Below are 15098 nucleotides of genomic sequence, written 5' to 3' on the forward strand. Positions count from 1 at the left end.
GGCTCACCTCGGGGGCTTCCTGCCCGCTGTGCGCCGAGGTCCAGGCTGAGGCGGAGATCGCAAGCCTCCGGCTCCCGCCTCTCTCGAGGGGCTGCGAGGAACAGGCTGCCGCGCCTCCCTCCCCAGGAGGAGAAGAGTGGGCGCTGACCCCGCGGGTCCTAGAACCGCGGACAAGGGGCGGGCAGGGGGAGGGCAGAGGGCCGGCTCCGGGCGCGGAACACCCATCCCAGGGGCTGGTTCAAGACTTCCGCACCGAGACCCCTTCCTGGGCCTTCAGCCCTGGAGCATCTGGGGAGCGGACTCCTGTCCTGCCACGCCCCGCCCCCGGCCCCCTCCCCGCCGACGTCGCATTAGCATGAGCGACGCAAGTGGCCCGGGCACCACTCGGGGGCTGGGACTCGCCGCGTCACAGCCCCGAGTGGAAGGGAAAAAAAAAAGAGGAGGCGGCGGAGGAGGCAAGAGCCGACGCGAGGGGAGGGGAGCGCGGCGGCGGGGCTAACGGGCGGGCAACCGGGCGAGCGGCAACAGCATGCCCCTCAGCCAGCGCGGGCGGCCTCTCAGCGCGGCGGGGGCTGCTCTGGGCGCGCTCCCGGCACAGTGCGCCCAGTCTCCGGCCCCGGCCCCTCGTCGCGCCCGCCTTACCGGCCGCCCCTGAGCCCAGCAGCTGCGGGTCCCGGGAACAGCTAAGAGTAGCGGCAACGCCTCGCGGGACGGAGTCTTTTCTTTTGCCGGGACGCTGGGCCATGAGCCCCGCGGCCACCTGAGGCACTGGGGGTCTGCTCGGCCAGGACCGCCTCCCCGAAGTACCGTGCCCTCGCCTCTGCACTGCGGGACGCATCCGGGTGGGGGCATGGAACCCGCGGAACCTGCGGGCCAGGCCCGGGCGGCGGCCACCAAGCTGTCGGAGGCGGTGGGCGCGGCGCTGCAGGAGCCCCGGCGGCAGAGGCGCCTGCTGCTGGTCATCGTGTGCGTGGCGCTGTTACTGGACAACATGCTGTACATGGTCATCGTGCCCATCGTGCCCGACTACATTGCCCACATGCGCGGGGGCGGAGAGGGCCCCTCCCGGACCCCCGAGGTGTGGGAGCCCACCCTGCCGCTGCCCACTCCGGCCAATGCCAGCGCCTACGCGGCCAACACCTCGGCGTCCCCGACGGCTGCGCGGCCAGCGGGCCCAGCCCTTCGTCCCCGCTACCCTACGGAGAGCGAAGACGTGAAGATCGGGGTGCTGTTTGCTTCCAAGGCCATCCTGCAGCTCCTAGTGAACCCCTTGAGCGGGCCCTTCATCGACCGCATGAGCTACGACGTGCCGCTGCTCATCGGCCTGGGCGTCATGTTCGCCTCTACGGTCATGTTCGCCTTCGCCGAGGACTACGCCACGCTGTTCGCCGCGCGCAGCCTGCAGGGCCTGGGCTCAGCCTTCGCCGACACGTCTGGCATAGCCATGATCGCCGACAAGTACCCCGAGGAGCCGGAGCGCAGTCGTGCACTGGGCGTGGCTCTGGCCTTCATTAGCTTCGGAAGCCTGGTGGCCCCGCCCTTCGGGGGCATCCTCTACGAGTTCGCCGGCAAGCGCGTGCCCTTCTTGGTGCTAGCTGCCGTGTCGTTCTTTGACGCATTGTTGCTGCTGGCAGTGGCCAAACCCTTCTCGGCGGCTGCACGGGCTCGGGCCAACCTGCCAGTGGGCACTCCCATCCACCGCCTCATGCTGGACCCCTACATTGCCGTGGTGGCCGGTGCGCTCACCACCTGTAATATTCCCCTCGCCTTCCTAGAGCCCACCATTGCCACGTGGATGAAGCATACGATGGCGGCTTCCGAGTGGGAGATGGGCATGGCCTGGCTGCCGGCCTTCGTGCCTCATGTGCTGGGCGTCTACCTCACCGTGCGCCTGGCGGCGCGCTACCCACACCTGCAGTGGCTGTACGGCGCGCTGGGGCTGGCTGTGATCGGCGCCAGCTCGTGCATCGTGCCCGCCTGCCGCTCCTTCGCGCCGCTAGTGGTCTCGCTCTGCGGCCTCTGTTTTGGCATAGCCCTAGTCGACACAGCACTTCTGCCCACGCTCGCCTTCCTGGTGGACGTGCGCCACGTCTCAGTGTATGGCAGCGTCTATGCCATCGCCGACATCTCCTATTCGGTGGCCTACGCGCTCGGGCCCATAGTGGCGGGCCACATTGTGCACTCGCTGGGCTTTGAGCAGCTCAGCCTTGGCATGGGTCTGGCTAACCTGCTCTATGCTCCCGTCTTGCTACTGCTCCGCAACGTGGGTCTCCTGACGCGCTCCCGTTCCGAGCGCGATGTGCTGCTTGATGAGCCACCGCAAGGTCTGTACGATGCGGTGCGACTGCGTGAGCGTCCTGTGTCTGGACAGGACGACGAGCCTCGCAGCCCGCCTGGCCCTTTTGACGAGTGCGAGGACGACTACAATTACTACTACACCCGCAGCTAGCATCCCCACTCCTCCTCCAGCCCACCCACCCGCCTTGGGTCGGGGCTGCTCTGCAAGCCCACGGGCCAGCTCTGGCTCAGGGCCCACCTCCTCCAGCCAGTACCCCAGCCCCTCCTCAACCTTGACTTCTGCCCAAATCCCCTCCCTGTGACCCATTCCATATCCCTTTCTCTCTTGTCCAGTGGGGCTTGGAGCACCGCGGCAAGCGAAGCCATCGCGCTCCTTGCAGAGGTGATGAGGACCCCGAGTCCCCACCTGTGGCTCCCCTGTGTAGAGCCTGCATCTGTCTGTCCTTCCTTCCATTGCTCTCAGTGCCAAACTTGGGCCGCTGCACAGCGGTGCCTCCGCCCAAATCAATAAACCGTGTCTGTCCCAGGAGGCCGAGTCTCTTTACTGGTTGGGGGTGCGTGGTGGGGCGCAGGGCCAGAGCAGAGGGGAGGGTGAACTGGGTCTCCAAGTCCCAAACCAGGCCTGAGCCAAACTAACACGCAGGTGCCTGTAGCTCTTTTTCTACCTGGAAAAGGGGATAGGAAGGAAGCAAACCCAACAAAGGCTGTCACCCACGATCACCAAGGAGCACCACGCTCCCGTGGGCCCAGGACAGATCCTCCTTTCCAGGCCCAGGGCAGAGCCCGGGGGTGCCGCCTGGAGTAGCCTGAGGACGCGCTCCAGCTGGGCACGCCAGGCCCCGCCCTTTGAGGACACGCCTCAAACCATCCACAGAACTCTGAGGTGCCTGGGCTGAGCTTCCCTTCAGACCAGAATCCCCGCCCCCTTCAGGCTTTGAGAAAGGAGTAGGAGCCGAGCATTCCAGCAGAGGAAGAAAAACGGCCCATCTTTTAGAGCCCGACCGCTGGAAATGTGTGTATGATGTGATATGTGTGTGTTTATTAGAGAACTAGGCTCTGTCCTAGGAGGAGTTGGGGAGCCGTGGTCGGTGTTTGCTGTGTCCCTGTCAGTTCTGAGGGTCTGAGTCTTGAATGGAGCGATGCGAGTGTGCGACCTGGTGCCAACCCCCACTGCCACCCTATCCTGAGTGGGAGCAGTGGCCCAGGACTGTCAGGAAAGTTTCCCATCCTTAGTCCCAGCCCTGAGAGCCTCAGGCCAGCGTTTGCGCAACACTCCCTGTCCCGAAGACCCTAGTCTGATGATGGAGGCAGAGTCTTCCCATCCCAGCCTGAAGAAGCGGCTGGTCAGGGTCGCCTGTGTGTTTGCTGCCTCTGTGGGGGTCTGCTCTGCTGTTGTGCGCATGTCTGTCCTCGATCTGCGAGTCGGGCTGTGTGTGCCTGGGCGGAGTCTGCCTTTGTCAGTCTGTCTGTGCTGTTTGTGTGTGGGGGTCTCTATCTGGGGTGGGGGATGCTTTGGTCTGAGAGGAAAGTCTGCCTCTTGCTGCAGTCCTTAAGCATCCCCATGTCTGCCATTAGGATTGTCCCAAGTCTGTAGCACCCACCTCTGCTCCCCACCCATAGTGCCAGCAGGAATTGGATGGTAGCAGAAAGGGAAGTCCTGTGTGAACATTGAACCCAGTTATTGTTTCTTCTTCTTATTTTGAAAGATGGTGTAGTAGGGTTTGAGGCTGGCCTGGATGGTGGGGAGAGGGCAGAGAGCAGAGACTTCCTCAGACCCAATCCTCTCCAGGACTCTGAGCAGCAGCACCCCAGGGCTGGAATAATGGGGTTGGGGAAGTGCGGTGACTGGGGAATGGTGAGCTAGGGGCAGGGGGCGTGGGCGGGACAGTGTTCTGGGCTCCCTTCTAGAGCCTAAATTTGTTGCTCTAGTTCCTCCAGGAAGCCCTCCAGGTAGATTCTGGGGGCCGGGAGCTGGGATCCCTGGGTGGGAAGCGGGGGAAGGGATGGGGGACTGAGGACCGCGAAGAAGAGAGAAGATGGGGGTCTTGGGGGAGGGAGGAAATGGAAGAGAGAGGAGGGAGGAGGAACAAGAGGAAGGAGAGAAGTGCGGCCAGCTTGCTTTCTCCAGTCGGGTGGCCGCGGGGACCCGGGCGACGTCGGAGGCCCTGCCCGGAACCCAGGCGGCAGCCCCCACCCCCGCGCTGCGACACGCCCCCAACCCCTTCCGGCTCACACCCCCGCCCACACTCCTGAGTGGTGCGGTGCAGCGGCGGCCGAGGCAGCAGAGCCGAGGAGAGCAGGTGAGAAGCAGGGCTGGGCTGGGCTGGCGGAGCGCGGTGCCGGGAGCAAGGGCGGCGGTCGGGGGCTCTATCCAGGGACAGCACCGGGGCCGAGAGGCCCCAGGACTCGTGGAGTCCTCCGAGTCCTGCGCAGCAGCGGCCGTCGGGGGTCAGCTAAGAAGCTGCAGGATTGTGCTGCTTCTTTGCCTGGGCTTGGGGAGGCTTGACCATCAGGGCTTCGGGACTCCAAGCGCATGTTCTCAGTTCACTTGGCCCAGCATCTGCTAAGCACTTTCTATGTCTAGTCGGAGGGTCCGCGGGTCTGACCCGACTCGCCTGAATTGCTGGTTCGCAACCGCCTCTCCCGGGAGCAGGGGGTGGGGAAGAAGGATCAGCGGCTGGTGGCAAGTCTGAGCCAGGACATAGCCGATGACAGCCTGTGATGACCGGCCAGACTGGGGTTGGACCTTCCGGGCAGAACAGGCAGCCCTTGGAAAGCCAGGCTGGCAGGATCATGGGTGGGAGGCACAAAACAGACAGACAAACTGACATATTCACACATACACCCTCTAGGCATCCGCCCAGTAGTGATGCAGGAAGAGGAGCTGGCAGGTGGGACCACCAGGAAACCATCCCACCCAGCTCTGCCCTCTTCTTCAAGCTCAAGGTCCCTGAGGCCTGACTAGTGTCTCCTGAATGTGGGGGTGGAAGGGTCCGGGCCAGAGCAAAAGGAGGCATTGACTGCATTGTCTGCAGGTCCTTTTCCAACCTGAACTTGTCCTTGCTGTCCCCTCAAAAGACTGCCATGCTCTGGTGAATCCTCACTAGGATGCCACCTCTTTCACTTTGCAGTTGGGGGCAGTCCCTACGAACCCACAGCACTGGGAGGCCTGGGAACCAGCCAGTCGAGAGTGTCCCTGCACTGTGCCAGCAAGGGCTTTACATTCTCTGCCCAGCACTGCAAGGCAGCCCCAGGCTCCTCCATCTTTGGGCCTGGTTCATCCATCTTTCTCGACTCTCTGTTCCTGGCAACAACCCTGCCATGTGCCCATACGTGGGCCATGCTTGCCTCTGGGTAGGGGTGGTGGTGGGTGGGGAGAGGGGTGAGGAAATGAGCTAAACATCAGCTTTAGACTTGAGAGAGAATAGAGGGTGGGCTGGTGGAAAACATCAGTGTGTGCCTGTGGAGGCTAAGGTTCAGGGGGATCTCAGATGATAGCAATTGTGACCCACAGCCTAATAATACCAGTCTTTGCCCTCTTGGCCTGGCTCACTTCTACTGTACCTTCCAAATTAATCTGCCTCTCCCCAGACTAAGGCCGGTGACCCCTAGGGGCCCTGGCTGCCCAGCCTCCCTGCATACCTCCCTGGGCACTCCCATGGCATCTACACTGGCAACCTGCAGACCCGAGACTGCCTAGGTCACAGTCCCTCCAGCAGGCCCAGAGTCTCCCTGCCCTGGCCACAGGCCAGGCTCCCAATTAGCCCAGATGCATCCTGGAGCACAGGGCCTTAAAGGCCTCCATTCACCCACACACGCATTCGTTTCCCTCAGCCCACCAACTGAGGAAATTCACCCTACTCCATACCAGAGATGTGGCCAGGCCCCAGAGATGAAGCCCTGAGCACAGTAGGTATGGTCTTACCCTTGAGAAGCTAGTGGGAAAGAGAGAGCTTGATCAGCAAAGCACTTATCTATTGGATTCCAGGCAGGAACAAAACCAGCACTCCGCCAGCAACCCCTGGTGGATTTGGATTGCCCTGGGGTGGTCAGCTGGCCTTGGGTGGCAACAGCCCCATGAGAGCAGACCCTCACCTTAGGAACCACTGTCTCCCATATGGGGGCCCAGAGAGAACACTGTGGTCAGCACATACATCTGGAACTCGAGACTGGGGCCAGGCCTACAATGAGACCCCTATATACAGCTGGCAGGCTCTGGCCTCCTCATGGAGCTGGGGTAGGGGGTCTGTTGGTGGGAGGTGGAGGGTTTGTGATAGGTCTATGTGGCTGCTGTGTTGATGCTTCTCACTTCTTGGTCCCCAGGTCCACACTCTGCATCCCTGGACCAGGACTCACCAGGACGCCCATCCTGGAAAAGGTCCCCCATAAGATGGCAGCAAAAACTCCCAGCAGTGAGGAGGAGTCTGTGAGTGACTTTTGGAGTCCTATCTCAACCCTGCTTTCCCCACCCACGTGCCCTTGCTTCCAGAACAGTCCTGACTGGAACTGGCCCCCAGCATTTGCCTGGCCCCAGCCCTGCCCTCTACTGGCATGGGGCCCAGGCTACAGCCCCGCCCCCCAGCTTGCTGAGGATCCCAGAAGGGCCTGGAGGGTCTGAGATGGGCCTCAGGGTGCCAAGGGAATGCTAAGAGCTAAACTTCCAAATCCCTGGGCCAGGCTAGGCACTATCTTTCCTTTCAGGGCCTCTCTTCATCCCAGCTTCCACTTCTGATAGCTTTGAGCCCAGTGATTTTGCCTTAGGGTGGGGCTGAATTCCTACTCCAAGCCCCGCAAGTCCCAGCTCCAGCTGCTGTCAGTAGTTCAGCCTGGGAGCCTTAGGCACCATGTTCTCCACTGGCCTGAGACAATGCCATCCTCCTTGGGCAGACATCCTCCCTCCCACCCTAGCCAGCCTTCGGGTGGCAGAACAACACACCTGATTTCAGGTTGTTGCATGTGCTTCCCCTTTCCCACACTTGTCTTTTTGCCACTCTCTTTCCTGTTCCCCCTTCCCCAAGCCCTCATTTGAAACCCTGAACAGAATTTTCTGGCTTCTCCCCAAGAAGCTGCTTACTCCATTGCCCTGACCTCTGCAGCTGACAAATATCTATTGTCACCTCTGGTCCACTGGCATGCTTCTCCACCCACCCCATTGGGCTGTGGCTTCCTTAAGAGCAGGCTCTGTTTCTCCATCGTCTCTGAGTTCAGCCCGGGATCTGACTCACATGAACTGCCCAGGAAATATGGAGTTTTGGAGTATTACCTGAGACTCCCAGGTCCAAAGACCCTCTTAGTACAGGGCTAGAAGTCTGGGAGAGTCTGGGGAGGATCCCTGGGGGGGCTGAGATGTCTGAGCTGCGATTTCCTGCTTTATTCCTTTTTACCCACTGCTGATTCCCTGTTAGCCAGGCTAAGTCACAGCGCACTGTCAGAGCCTAGAAGAAGGCGGGCAGTGTCTGGGAGAGGCTCTAGCCAGACTTGTGGGCCCTTTTGGCCAGGCTATTAACTGGGCTGGGCTTTCTGTAGGTGCTCACCCACCCACCACCCATCACATAGACCACCCCCCACCGCAAGAGATGGAAGAACCAGAACAGCTGGGTAGGGGGCCCAGACCTGGCTCGCTGGGGTTGGGCAGGGCAGCCTGGGATGCTGCCCAGATCTGTCCTCACATCATTCCCCAGGGCAGAAGCAGCCCATAGTTGGCATTGACACCCCACCCCTATCAGAGAAGTGAACCCTAGAGGCAGGATCAGACAGGCAGAGGGCCGCCATTCATCCATCAGCAGCAGGGGCAGAGAAGGAGGTGCTTTTAAGGGGCCCCCTCACTCTGCAGCCTACGGGGAGGAACCTTTACTGTCTCATGGAAACTCATCACTGCACAGAGGAGAAGCCCCTGAAGGAAGGTGCCTCACTGTCTACCAGCGTGTCCCAGGAACTATGTTGCAGAATTCTGGTCATTAGGGCAGCACTGAATTATGTCTCTCATCCAAAGCCATCTTTCATCCTTCCAAATCTCTCCAGGTCTGCCTCCCGCCCCTCAGGTCTGGAGATCAGTTAGATTCTGAAGCCCCAGCTCAGAACAGTTTGTAAATTAAGAGTGACTAGCAGCCAACAATATCAATAACAGGACTATTTCATCTTAGATCCATCCTTCATGGCTTAAAAGCACTTTCACATTCATTAGGTCTTTAATCCTATGAGAGGGAGAGCTTATGGCCGGGTGCAGTGGCTCACGCCTGTAATCCCAGCTCTCAGGGAGGCAGAGGCGGGAGGATAGCTTGAGCCCAGGAGTTCGAGACCTGCCTGGGTAATACAGCGAGACCCCGTTCTCCACAAAAAGGAAAAAAAAAAAAAAAGACAAAAAAGAGAGGGAGAGCTTACTACCCCCATTTTACAGGAGAAGAAATTGTACAATTTAAGCAATATTATTATAAGTTCTGCCTTCCTATTGTCACTGGCCAAGTGAGGGACAAGAAGAGGAAAGGAATGGAAAACGGAGTGAAAGGGAAGGGAGAGAACGACCCAGGAGAAAGAAGCAGAGTGGACATGGAAGACTGATTTTAGCTCCTTGTCTGCCATCAGATTTGTATGTTACCTTGGACTAGCTGCTCCACTCTCTGGGACTCAGTTTCCTCATAAATAAATGGGAAGTCACAAAATTGAAGCCACACAGAAGCCTTCTGTGGTGAAAGCTGCTGGTAAACTGAGAGGCACAGCATGCGTATAGGAGGGCGGAGTCGGGGGGTTCTTCCCAGGCTCTAGCCACACTTTGGGGCCCCCAAAGAGTATGGGTTTCCTCTTGGGAATTCCTCTGGAAGTATAAGACAGCAAGGTCGTAACATTTTAGATGTGCCTATCCGATCCCAGTTGTTTCCCCCATTTAAGTCTCTCTGTGTTCCTCTCAGGTAGGAATTATTATTTATGTCCTATGGACGAGCAGAGGCTTGGAGAGATTCGGAGAGGAAGGACATTCACTGCATCCCCCCACTGCCCCTAACACCCACATGAAACAAAATCCCCTGCCTGGATTTTATAAGTAGGAGGGACTTATAAGAAGCTCAGGGCATGAATCATCTTCCGAGGAAACCTCTTGTAGGATTCTAGTCATTAGGGCAGCACTGAATTGTCTCTCATCCAAAACCATCTTTTATCCTTCCAAATCTCTCCGTAAGTGTGCCCCCTTCAGGTCCAGAGATCAATCAGATTCTGGAGCCCCAGCGGGGAACAATCTCTAAATTAAGAGTCACCAGTAGCCAACAATATCAATAACAGGACAATTTCATCTTAGATCCATCCTTTATGGCTTAAAAGCCCTTTCATATCTATTATCTGTTTGATCCTATGAGAGATAGGGGTTACTACTCCCATTCTACAGAGGAAGAAACTGAGGCACAGAGGGAGGGTGGCTTGCCCAAGTTTGCAGAGCTGGTCAGTGGCAGGGTCAGGGTACAAACCCTGGTCTGTCTGGTGTCACTATCACCATATTTTACTTTACCCCTTTCTGGGGACAGAGCACAGTGAGGTCAGGGACGCCAAACTGAAACTTCCTAAATTCATAATTTTGCTGAGCTGAGCCCTAGAAATGGACAGGCCCCAGGGTAGAGAACAACACAGGGGCAGAACGACACAGATACTAGGGACCAACCTGGGGACAGGCACGGGGCGCACATACGAGAGGCACAATGCCTATGAACCTTCTTCTCCAGGGGCTGCCCAAACTGCCCGTGCCCCCCCTGCAGCAGACCCTGGCAACGTACCTGCAGTGCATGCGACACCTGGTGCCTGAGGAGCAGTTCAGGAAGAGCCAGGCTATTGTGCAGCAGTTCGGGGCCCCTGGTGGCCTCGGTGAGACCCTGCAGCAGAAACTGTTGGAGCGGCAGGAGAAGACAGCCAACTGGGTAAGAGGGGCAGACAAGGGACCCATAGAAGAGGGGCGGGAGGCAGACCTGGAGACAGAGGGATTTCGGTGAGAGGCGGTAGGGGACAAAGACAGGGCAGAAGGAGAGACAAGGGACAAGGATGGGGGATGGGGTGGGAACAGGCAGGTGGCATGGATTGGAGGACAGGAAGGGACAAGGATAAATATGGATAGAGAAAGAGGAGCACAAATCGGGGACAGGAATAGGGGACAGATGGGGACAGAGATCGCATCAGGAAAGAAGAGAGGGTGAAAGGCAGGAAGGAGACACCTATAAGGACAGGCAGAGGACAGTGATGTAGTACCAAGCCACCAGGATGGGGACTGGGAAAGAAGAAAGGAGACAGGAGGGTGCAAAGGTGAAGGGCAGGCACGGTGGACTGGGAAGCTCCTGGCACATACCTGGGGCTTAGCATATATTTGTGGAATGAATGAATTAATGCTCTGGTGAAGTGTCCCGATTTTCTCTCGGGGCTGTCAGGATAGGACTGTTTGGAGGGATGTGACAGCCTTTCCTGCCCTCCCTGGCAGGTGTCTGAGTACTGGCTGAATGACATGTATCTCAACAACCGCCTGGCCCTGCCCGTCAACTCCAGCCCCGCCGTGATCTTTGCTCGGCAGCACTTCCCTGGCACCGACGACCAGCTGAGGTGAGGCCTTGGTGCTCCTAGCTCATAACCTGGGGACCCACCCAAGGCAGGGGCCCTTACCCCAGCATCAGCAAAGAAAGGCTGAAGCTGGAGCCTCGGCTGAGCTTCCTGTGGCCAAATGCCCTGAGACAGTGGACGTCCAGGCCATCAGGTGGGGAGCAAGTTTAGGTGTGGCTGCACTCGAGTGACAATCACACGATCAGCCTTAGTCTATATTTATCTTGCAGTGGAATGGGCACTCATGGAGGTCATGGGTCCAAATATCCCCACAGCCTCCACCTGGCTGAGGCCCTGAGAGGAGGCGTGTGGCCCTGGACCACGCCAGTACTTGTCCCTGGGAAACACTGCCCCAGGCTGTCTGAGAGGCCTCTGCTTCCCTCCAGAGCCCGCAGCTCTAAACTGAGGCCCCGGAAGGCTGGAAACAATTCCTCCCTGCCAGCAGCCAGAGCCTGTGCCATCTGCTGTAATTTCAGAGCTCACTGAGCCGTTGGAAGGGCCTCTGGCCGCTGATGACGATGGAGGATGGGGGCAGGGAGAAAGGGTTTCCCTTCTGGAGTCTCTCAGAGTCTGGTCTTAAGACCTGAGTGGGACAAATGGTGGGGACAGTTTAGAGGGAGGGCAGAGCGCAGGCCAAAGTGGCCCAAAGGCAAGAGGCAGGGCCCACCTCACCTCTGGGCAGGGCTTAGCCACGCTAGGAAGACCTCCCCATCCCCCCCTACCAGCTGGCCAGCCTTCCCTCCCACTGTAGCTGGGGTCTCCCCAGGGAAGAAGGAAGGTGCGGACGGATGAATGACTTCTGAAAACAGTTCTCACAACTGCATCTGAGGAGTATTTTCGTCCCGGTGCAATTAAGCCAGGCCCAGCATCCCAGGATGACAGTTCCCGCTGCTCGTTTCTCCAGTGCCTTTCCCCAAGCACTCAATTTCCTTTTCCTTAGTACTGGGGGGTAGGGGGAAAGAGACCAAATTACTGGCTTTTCCCAGGAGAACGTTTTCCACAAGACCAGGAGTCCTGCCCTGTCCAGCCCCAGGGCTGGCCTTTCCAAGGAAGAATTCCACCCTTCACCCTTCGCCCCTTCTGACCTGCTCTGTGGCCTCTCCTGGCTTCCGTCTCCCTCTCCGCTCCCTCTCCTCTTCAAGGTGATTCCAGCTTCCTCTCCTCTCCCCAAGAGCTGCTGCACCCCTAGTTCTCACCAAAGGACCATTTTGAATCCAAGGCTTGTGGTGGGCTCACGGCACTGGGCTGGAGGGCAGGAGCCACATGTGATTAGTGCACACAGGCCGGCATACAATGGGGGATCATAGAGTTTGGCAGCGGGGAGGAGGGAGAGAGAAGGGAGGGAAGAGGAAGGAGATGGAAGGGAAAAGGAAGGAGGGAGGGGAGGGAGGGAGGAAGCCAGGCCCTGGGAGGAAAGGCTCAGGCCTCCCTTCTCCCTGCAGGTTTGCAGCCAGCCTCATCTCTGGTGTACTCAGCTACAAGGCCCTGCTGGACAGGTAGGACTGGGAGGGTGGTGCCCTGTTCCAGCACAGTCTGCCTATGCGTCCATCTCCCTTGCAGGGACCTTGTCTTTTTCCAACTCTGTATTCCCATTCCTGGCTCCTGGCACGGAGCAGGTGTCCCTGCCCTCACCCACTCCCCCACCATCAGGATAACCTTTAGCCCAGCTGGCCTGACTGTTAACTGTTCCTTTTCCTCGGGCAAGCACCATCCTTCCTTGATCTTTTAAAAATGCCCCCTCCCTCCACACATATGTGCACAGGTGGAGTGAATTCATTTGAAGCTGGTGAACACATAGGAAGGCGGGGAAGAAACAGTTGTTAGAGTAAGGTGATGGGAGTCCTGCTTTGCCACTTGGAGGAATGGTGTCTCCAGCCAAAGCCTCTGTGTCCTCAATCCCCCCAAGTTCAGTGGACACGAGGCTGTTCTGACAGATGGAGAGGGCTGCTAAAGCACTGCAGGCTCTCTTTGATTTTAGGAGGAAAGTCCCTCTCCTGGCCAAGCTTAGGAGAGCAGGAGGGTGTCTGAGAGCAGCAGGGAGAGTAAGAGGATCTGGAGGACCCAAGTCTCTCAAGGTATAGACTATAAGGGCATTAGAAGCTGGAAGGAGACAGAGAGGCCCAAAGAAGCATCCCTTGCACAGATGAGGAAGCTGCAACTCAGAGAGGTTAAGTAACTCATCCATGGTCACACAGCTGGGTGGTGGCAGAGCAAGGAGGGGACAAGGGGCAAACTTCACTCTCTGTTCAACTTGACTCAACTCAGTCTTTACCTAGCCTTGGGACCGAGGCTCAGACCCACAGCCCCTCCAGGGTAGGGCTGCTCCCTCTGGAGAGGGGCAGGCAGGGCTCCCAGACTCTCAGGGTGGAGCAGCTCAGGCTGTCCAGGGCATTTCTGCACCACACGCTCTTGGGTGCTCTGCTCACTCCTCTCTAAATGCCATGGATCACTAGGCCCTGGACTGCTGTCTCCTCATGGTGTGTCTTTGGTCTCTCCCTTCTTTGTGGAAAGTGCTCCATTTCCTCCCAGAACTTGTCCCTCCAGCTCACTGTCCTGCCAATTTTCAAATAGCTTTGTCCCGCTGGGCCTGGGGACTTGGTGCCCATTCATCACTGACTGCCCCCACAAGACTTCACTTTTCTTCTGATCCCAGACTTTCACATGTTTGTGTGCACACTCACACAAACATGAATACCCATGCATATCCACATGGAGGTTCCCATGTCCAATGACTGAAAAGGACTTAAGACTGGAACATTTTCCTGAGTGCCTGTTTTGAACCCTTAATTAATTAATTAACTAATTAATTCACTTATTCACTTTGCAATGTAGTTATGCTGGGAAGATGAAGAGAAATAAGGCCTCATCCTCCCTTCAAAATGTCCTTAGGCTATTGGGCAAGATAGTCACATAAACAGACACAAAATACAGCTGTGTCCCTTCCCCTGAGTCCCACACTCGCTCATCCAGGCCTCAACCATCCCGACTGGGGTGTCTCTCAGTCATTACAAATGAGCCAGGAGAGCTTCGCCTCTCCCTCCCAGCTCCCCAACTCCTCCCATACCTTGTTGAGCCATCTCTGTAAGTGCACTAGCGCATGCCCTGTTGGTGAGTCTGGGAACCTAGAAGTCACCTGTGCGTGTTCTGCTTTCTCCCTTGCATCCTCATGTGACCCATGGTGCTCAGATGTGGACATTCTCCCTCCCCACCGTGTCCCCAAGCTCCCTCCTCCCTCCCTGCTGCCCTCACTTGAGACATCACTTTCCTTCTCTGCCGCAGCCTCCTTCCTTGTTCTTCCTGTGACAACTTTCAGTCCATTCTCCCCATATAAGCAGGGTCAGTAAAACAACAAAATGGAAACCCAGTCGTGCCCCTGCCTGCTGAAGCCTCCCGAGGGCTTTCACTGCACCAAGAATAAGGTGATAGCTCCTCCCCACTGCCACTGGAGCCCCACAAGACCTTGCCTGCCCTCCTCTCTGGCCCTGTCTTCACTGGGCCTCAGCCCTACTGGCGTCTCTCTGCCTTTGACCAGTGCTTCTCAAGCTGCCTCTGGGGAAGAACCAATATATTTTCTTTCATTTTGTAAAATTTGTGTAAAACAACAAAAAAATTGATTACTAGAAAAATGGTACCAAATATGAGACCAAATATTTTATTACAGGATTCAACAGACATAAAACTCCCATCACATTGCTGCAAACATTTCTGGGTTCAGGCATTACACCAAGTCATGGGTCAGTCACAGCAGTTCAGTGCAATACTCATACTTTGAGTTGCAGTGCTGTGGGACATTTCACCCTTAGGGCTCAGCTCAATCAACCTGCCTCAGTGAGACTGCCCCTGGTCACCATCTCCTGCCCCTGCCAACACTCTGTCTCACTACCTGAAAGTCTTCTGTTCACTGGTTTGCTGCTTGTGGTCTACTCCCCACCTACACATCCCAGGAGCTGCACCCCCGTAGAGCAGGAGCTGCAGTCTTATTTGCTGCTGTATCTCCATATCCCAGAATGGTGCCTGGCCTATACAGAGGATGTGCTTCACAAATATTTGTTGGCTGAAAGAGTGGAAGGATGGATGGATGGATGGATGGATGGATGGATGGATGGATGAATGGAAAGATGAATGGATGGTGGATAGATGGTTGAAAAAATGGATGAATGGAAAGATGGATGGATGGTGGATAGATGAGTGGATGGTGGATGGATGGGTGGATGGTGGATGGAAGGATGGATGGA

General features: G+C 57.4%; 2 protein-coding genes across 2 annotated transcripts in view; both read left to right on the plus strand.

Moving 5' to 3' along the window:
• Positions 1-836: 836 nt before the first annotated feature.
• Positions 837-2821, plus strand: SLC18A3 (solute carrier family 18 member A3). The gene has a single exon (XM_023230178.1). The coding sequence runs from the start codon at positions 851-853 to the stop codon at positions 2447-2449; it is 1599 nt and encodes a 532-aa protein (XP_023085946.1). The 5' UTR covers positions 837-850; the 3' UTR covers positions 2450-2821.
• A 3350-nt stretch (positions 2822-6171) lies between these two features.
• Positions 6172-15098, plus strand: part of CHAT (choline O-acetyltransferase) — a 50634-nt gene continuing 41707 nt past the window's right edge. The window contains 6 exon segments of the mRNA XM_031936239.1: positions 6172-6211; positions 6622-6627; positions 6630-6724; positions 10005-10196; positions 10748-10866; positions 12306-12359. Of these exon segments, the coding sequence (XP_031792099.1) occupies positions 6172-6211; positions 6622-6627; positions 6630-6724; positions 10005-10196; positions 10748-10866; positions 12306-12359 (506 nt within the window).

Source organism: Piliocolobus tephrosceles, chromosome 9, assembly GCF_002776525.5.
Source record: "Piliocolobus tephrosceles isolate RC106 chromosome 9, ASM277652v3, whole genome shotgun sequence".
NCBI lineage: Eukaryota > Metazoa > Chordata > Mammalia > Primates > Cercopithecidae > Piliocolobus > Piliocolobus tephrosceles.